The sequence below is a fragment of the Amaranthus tricolor genome, chromosome 17 (genome assembly GCF_026212465.1).
Source record: "Amaranthus tricolor cultivar Red isolate AtriRed21 chromosome 17, ASM2621246v1, whole genome shotgun sequence".
NCBI classification, from domain to species: Eukaryota; Viridiplantae; Streptophyta; class Magnoliopsida; order Caryophyllales; family Amaranthaceae; genus Amaranthus; species Amaranthus tricolor.
In genome coordinates, this window is record NC_080063.1 from 10,813,444 (window position 1) to 10,820,453 (window position 7,010).

At 28.0% G+C, this 7,010-nt stretch overlaps 1 protein-coding gene across 2 annotated transcripts; it reads left to right on the top strand.

The window, feature by feature from the left end:
• The first annotated feature begins 1,422 nt into the window (after positions 1–1,422).
• LOC130804785 (jacalin-related lectin 35-like) lies at positions 1,423–6,136 on the top strand. Of its 2 annotated transcripts, XM_057669378.1 has the most exons (6): positions 1,423–1,546; positions 1,896–2,117; positions 2,385–2,636; positions 3,186–3,371; positions 5,151–5,411; positions 5,884–6,136. In XM_057669378.1, the coding sequence occupies exons 1-5, from the start codon at positions 1,526–1,528 to the stop codon at positions 5,409–5,411; spliced, it is 942 nt and encodes a 313-aa protein (XP_057525361.1). In that variant the 5' UTR covers positions 1,423–1,525; the 3' UTR covers positions 5,884–6,136. The 2 variants fall into 2 exon arrangements, with proteins under 2 accessions (XP_057525361.1, XP_057525363.1); XM_057669380.1 differs by lacking the exon at positions 5,884–6,136 and having other exon boundaries at positions 5,151–5,452.
• The last annotated feature ends 874 nt before the right edge of the window (positions 6,137–7,010 follow it).

A 7,010-nucleotide genomic window follows, 5' to 3' on the forward strand; every position in this document is an offset into this window, starting at 1 on the left:
AAAAATACAAATAATAATAATAATAATAATAATAATAATAATAATAATAATAATAAATACAAAAATAATAATGTAAATAAAAAAATAAACAAAATAAATAAATAAAATCGCAAAAAAATAAGCGACTGAAATATGATTGAGTCGCATAAAAATAGGCGACTGGACCGTGATTCAGTCGCACAAGACCGGGCGACTGAAAACGTATTACGAATGAGGAAAGTTTAAAACATGGACGAGTATTTTGGCATCACTCATGGTTTGTATATATATGATGTATCACGTACACAGGATAAAGTTTGAAATATTGATGTGTATGGATATAATTTGACAATATTTATATTCATCAATTATATTCAATGCGTGTATGTCCAAAACATAAATATTTTTTTAAATTCAATGATTCTAATTTACAATAGGATCATCTAGTGTTATAAAAAAACAAAAATTTAAAATAATTTTATTTTTCATGTAAAATGCACAATATAATAATATCTAGAACAATGAAAATTAATAATTTTATAATTTTATTTTGACTAGCTAGTTTTTTGTGACATTTAAATTTGTGTAATTATTTAGTTTATAATTTGAGAGTATGTTAGAGAATCTCTATAGACTAGAGATAAAGTAATCCAAGAAACTCAAACCTTAATCAACAAAGGTTAAAGAAAATGTTCTTAACCATTAAGTAAATCCATAATTATTCATGCCGCCATATTTCTCAAACATAATTTGGAGTTTTAATTTTAGACAATATATATTTGTTAAGATAGTCACTTGATATATGATATTAGAATAAATATTATTGAACAATAAGATATTTAATAAAATTAATAATAATAATAATAATAATAATAATAATAATAATAATAATAATAATAATAATAAATAAAAAAATAATAATGTAAATTAAAAAAAAAAAGAATCGCACCAGTTTTGTGCGACTGAACCTTGGTTCAGTCGCCCAGTTTGGTGCGATTCTTTTTTTTTAAATATTTCCAACGATTCAAATCGAAAAATTTACGTACCGGATCCGATTTATAATCGCTTTCGTTAGCCATAGTTAATCGATTACAAGTAACAACTTGTTTAAAATCGAACAACGTTTTTAGAGAGTTTTTAGAGAGATAGTACTGTGTTTGAATTCGTACTTCATACAAGAACGCGTCTGAGAATTCGATATATATAGACAAATCTTCGGGATTAAAGTGTTAATAGTTTTATTAAATGTAATTTACATTTGTTAATTAAGTTTTAAGTCCAGTGGCAATTTTGTAATTTTTTTAACTTCAGGGGCAAATTCGTCATTTCAAGAGAGTGACGATAAAATGAAAAGGGATGGCGAAATTTACTAACTCCCTTTCTTTATTAATTAGTTTCTATAGATCTTGGGCTATATATATGCTTCCTATATTTAGAGCTGATATCATTCTCAGCATCACAGCACAAGAACTATAACTTTGTAACAGCTGATATCATTCCAAATAAACTTCATCAGCTATTCAAACAACCTTATTAAATCAACAAAATGGCTGGAACGATTGCGAAGGTAATTAAGTATTATTTTTAAATAATTTATTAATTTGCAAGTGATGTTATATATATTGTACTACTAGATAAAAGTACTTCACTAGTTCCTTCACAGTTTATCATGATTCATTAATTCTTGATTAAAGTCGTTTTAATTTGAGATGATCTTAATTAAATCAGTTTAAACTCTTTAAAAATTTGTTTTCTGTGCAAGTGTAAATTTAAATTTACTGTATTTTTTATTTTTGCTAATAGACTGCTTGTATGGGCTTGATTCACGATAAGACTTTCTCATATAAGACTTATTGTGTTACCAGTCATTTGGTTCCATTACTAATAGAAAAAGTAATGTGCCTTTGTTTTTAAAGCAACAAGCAGGCGTGGATGTTGAGACGTACGGGCCTTTTGGCAATCAAAGTGGTGTAAAATGGTCGTTGGTGCTTGACCCCAATGAATATATAACCCAAATAATCCTAAAAACTGGCGCTTTGGTTGATTCAATTGTGTTTGCCACTACAAAGCCCACAGCTTTTGGTCCTGTCACAAATCGGCGCAAGTTTGGCGGTGATGGTGGCCCTAACGAATTTAAGGTCGTACTCTTTCTCAACCTTTAGATTTTCCTTATTTATGGTTCGCATTGTCTGAAATTTGTCGAGATATTAGTTTAATCAAAAATTTAAATTAATCGTTTATAAATGAATTTTTTAGACCATAATGTAAATTAAACTAGTCATACTTTAGTTATTATTTCATAAAAGTGAGAATACGTATATTAAACATAAGTAAAAGCGAAAAACTTTTTAGTTTCAACAACTAGAGAAAATAATTTATAAAATAAATTTATTATTTTATTATAGATAGAACTGAAAGATGGGGAGTACATTACACGGATAAGTGGAGCAATTGGGACATGGAATTCGAATCGTGAAGTGGCTAAGCTCAAGATATATACTAATTTGCAGCCCGATGGGTACGGCCCTTATGGAGGTACACAAGCCACGAAGGATCTTTCTGAGTTTTCATCAACAATTCCATCCGGTGGTCGTGTTCTTGGCTTTTTTGGAACTTTAAATAATTACCTACAATCAATTGGAGTCTACGGAAATAAGGTTATTTGTTTCTCATTATATTATTAAAAGGATAATCGATTTACAAGTTTTAATTTTATCAAGCAATAAAATACTTTATTTAACAAATAAATGAATTAAAATTTAAATATTATGAATATTTCAAGATTTAATTTAAAAAAATTGAAATGTCAAAGAACTACACATATATAATTCCACATCAAATAAAAAGAAAGAGTATAACAAACATATAATTCAGTGGATTACTTAATTCACTTCACATGAAAACTCATCAAGATTTATATGATACAAAGTTTTCTTTGATATATCTATATGAGTGAGCCCAATTATATATATATATATATTGAGGTCAGTTGACGTAATTTAAATTTAAAATAAAATCAAATAGTATATGTAAATATGTACCTAGATGAGTTGGTTAGTGTATTATCTTCCACATAAATAATCGGAATTTAAAACTTATTAAGTGCATTTTAATTAAATTTACTTTTTAACATTATTTTTTTGGATGAGCCACTGTTTGAGCATGGTACTAACTAAACAGTTAAAACGGTTGCACAAATTAAACAGAAAATTGTGCAGTATGGACCGTATGGAAATCAATTGAAAGGTCAACAGTTCTCCACTAAGATCGATGGGAATGAAGTTATAAAAGAAGTGATTATAAGGCATGGAAAATGCATCAATGCAATTGGGTTGGTTTCCGCAAGTGCTTTGTCTGCCTTTGGTGGCACCTTAATCAATAATGAATCTAAGGTTGGATACTTACTCTACATTTTATTATTCACTTATAGTCACACAAACATATAAGTATATACTCTTCCTTCTAAAATACTTTCAACACTTGTTTTTTACGGAGCCTAATTTTTAATATCTCTAATTATGTATGATAAAAAATTATTAAAAAAATTGATATTAATAATCTTTTGCATTGAGACGAATCAAATAAAATCGCACTTGACTATGTTTTAACTTTTAAATTAAAACATAATCATAAATTAGGATGATAAATGAATAGTGCATTATTTTGTAATATTGCAATTAATTTGTAATGCTACTTTAATCGTCTCTCACTTAGCATAATTATCCATTTTAAGTTTGTCCCTCTTATTTAGCATCATTTATATTTTTAAACAATGATTCACCACTTTTTTTTAATGTATTCATATATTCTAACTCTTTTTTAATTTCATTTATATATATATCATCTCTTTCTTTATTTATTACCAAATATTTACCTTTTCCTTAAAATGAATCAATTTTTCTTTACGATTATCCTAGAGGGACAAAAGTAGAGTTGTTCAAATGTGACCCGACCCGAAAATCCGGACCTAAATCGAAAGTTAACCGACCCAAAAATATTTTTCTTTTTTAGGTTTATCGAACCGACATTATCCAAACCGAAGTTGCGCCCGAACCGATTTACGACTGAAATCGTAAAATCGAACCCGAACTGCGATCGATTTTTATAATCGACATATAACCGTTAACCGAGATTACCCGAACCTAATAGTGACCGACCCGAGTCATACCCGACCCGAATCATGCTCAAAACTGAACTTGATCCGGCTAAAATAGACTTAACCCGAACGAACTTTTAATCAAAATGCTATAAACCTGAACCAATTTTTAACATAGAGGTATGATCGACTCATATTCAATCATCTTATTAGTTAATCTAATAAAGTAATAGAAATTTTAATAAATTAAATTTTATACATACATGGTTTCATATATTAGAGTTAATAATCAATGGTCAATGTTTATTTAACTATTTTTAATCAATTTAGATAAAAATGATAAAACTTTAATTTTAACTTACAGTCAAACAAGTAAAAGTAATATAGTAATAATCACTAACTGATTTGCATTTTAACTATTTTGCCTTAACTTAGGGGAATCTTATTATCAATTAAAAAATGTCTAACAACTTAATCTGATATTGACTCGATCTATAGTAATTATTAATTTGTAGCCGAAATCTACTGGAAAATAATACCTGAACCCGATCTGTACCCGGTAAAACCGAACCAATTATTAACCGATGACAGTCCGAGACCGATAGTCTACTCAACACGAACTTTAACCGAAACCGAACCGATGGTAACTCGATAGCTCAAATAACTGATCTTCAACCGAACCGTGACTAACCAACCTGACCCGAGTGTGACCCGCCATAACACGCATCCGAAAAATAACCGATCCGAAATACAACTGAACCGAATGACACCTATCCGAAACCGACTCGATCACCCGAATGAACACCTCTAGACAAAAGCGTATATACATATTTTGTCAAAAATGATTTTTTGGGACAATAAAAATCAATTTTATACTACACCAAGCAATAGTGACACTATATATAGTTAGTCAATTTTTGTAATTGATTGCTTTAAAATAGTAAATAATAACTTTAACTAACTAAATGTAAATAAGTCAGTTTAATTAATAAAGATAGTTTCACTATCTAATCATTAGCTATATTTCCACCATGTAACACATCTTTGTGTTTTGGCTTATGTTAATGTCATCAAGATTATGCTAAAGTCTGAAGAATACATAACAAAAATAAGTGGAACTTCTGGAGAATATGAATTCGCCAATAATGAACGTGTGATCTCCACATTGAAGATACATACAAATCTTCGTCAGGATGGTTATGGACCATTTGGAACCGGGGAGGATACCAAAAATTGTAATGTGTTTTCATTTCCTGACGAATTTAATGGACGCATTGTTGGATTCTTTGGACATGCTGATGACTACCTTTATTCTCTTGGAATCTATGCTCAATAGGTAACCTCAATGCTTATTAACTTCAAAATTAGTTTAAGGCCCATAGCAAAAGGATAAAAAGGTCCTTAAAAACTTAAGGCGAAGTAAATTATATAATACTCTTTTTGTTTTGTATTGTTGAAAATTTATCTATTTTATATAAAATATCCGAATAACTCATATTGCATAGCAAATAACATAAATTATAAGTAATTTTGGGCCCTAAAAAATTGGGCCCCTGGCGAAAGCCCACGGCTATGCTTGGTAATTGATATATACTTCCTACATTCAGCTAAATTACGGTTATTGACAAGTTTATCGTTCAAGCATATTTTATATAATATGGTTAATATTTAAGAAAAAACATAATCAAGTTACATCTTATTTGAATCGTTCAGTCGCATATTTTTATTATATTAATTATTTTGAAATTTTAGTTATGCATAATTAGTATATATTGAATCCAATTCAATTTTTGTGCTATATGGAACAGAATGATCTTAAGTTTAGGCAGTGCTTGGATGTTATGGCTCCCACCAGCAAAATGGCCGATTCACGATCTTTCTATTTATGTCTGCATTTAATTAAAGAGTTTTAAGTGTATTTGTTATTTTCTTTGATTCTAATATTTCCTTCAATAAGCCATCCACATGTACTATCAATTTGGGTTGCCCTTTGAATTAAATATGATTTGTTGTAATCTTAATCAGTTATTATTACTTTTTACTAATTTCCTTTCAATAATACCTACTTTTGATTAATCATAAATAATACTAATTTAGGGATTTTTTTTCTAGAATAATAGTACTTTATTAGCTAATTTACTAATTTTTTTGTTATATAATCTCTTATACTTTAATTTTTAACATGTTAAGGATATTTTAGGAAAACACCCCTTTAAATTGGTATTAGTCATGATTAATCAAAAATTACTATTATTACAGAGAAATAAATTACATTATTTCTGATAATTTTTTCTAAAGGAAACCAGCAAAAGGATTTTTTTTGAAAGATAAAACTCTTAACTTTAACGTACAACAAACAAGGTAACTCTAGTAAAGCCAACCACTATTTTCAAACTAAAACTATTTAACAAATATTCTAACCAAAAAAATTTAAAAGCATTCAAAAATAATCTTTATATTTCCAACTATTTAACAAATATTCCTCCAAAACTTGCATATATTTTGTAGTAGTTATACAATTTTATATATTCTTTTTATATTTATTATACGTGATGTTATTTTCTTTGAATTAAAAAATATTATTAAGTAAAGTGTCACAAATTGTAGATAACAACGTTAAAACGTATAAAAACTTTATAAATGATGATTAAAAAAGCGCCGCATACGATAAGTTGATTGGAATATGGTAGTTTTTATTTTTTTTATTTTTTTGAAATTACGAACGTCTGTCGAAATATGATGGTTTTGTTAGGAATATAGTGTTTTATAATAAAAAAATATTTTTACAGATTTATAAAAAAATATTTAATAAGTAAATTTGAAAGCGAATAGCTCAGGCCCAACAATGATAGAACTATGAGTAGAAGATGAGTGAAAAAAAAGCATAATCAAGAGACACAACAACAATCAACACAATGTGTTTATGAGGTATCCA

What these genes read in the sequence shown, in the direction of transcription:
- LOC130804785 (XM_057669378.1), top strand. Translation starts at nt 1,526, where the DNA reads ATGGCTGGAACGATTGCGAAG. An exon ending in GTGGCCCTAACGAATTTAAG is followed by an intron (nt 2,118 to 2,384) that starts GTCGTACTCTTT and finishes ATTTTATTATAG; the next exon opens with ATAGAACTGAAAGATGGGGA. An exon ending in TAATCAATAATGAATCTAAG is followed by an intron (nt 3,372 to 5,150) that starts GTTGGATACTTA and finishes AATGTCATCAAG; the next exon opens with ATTATGCTAAAGTCTGAAGA.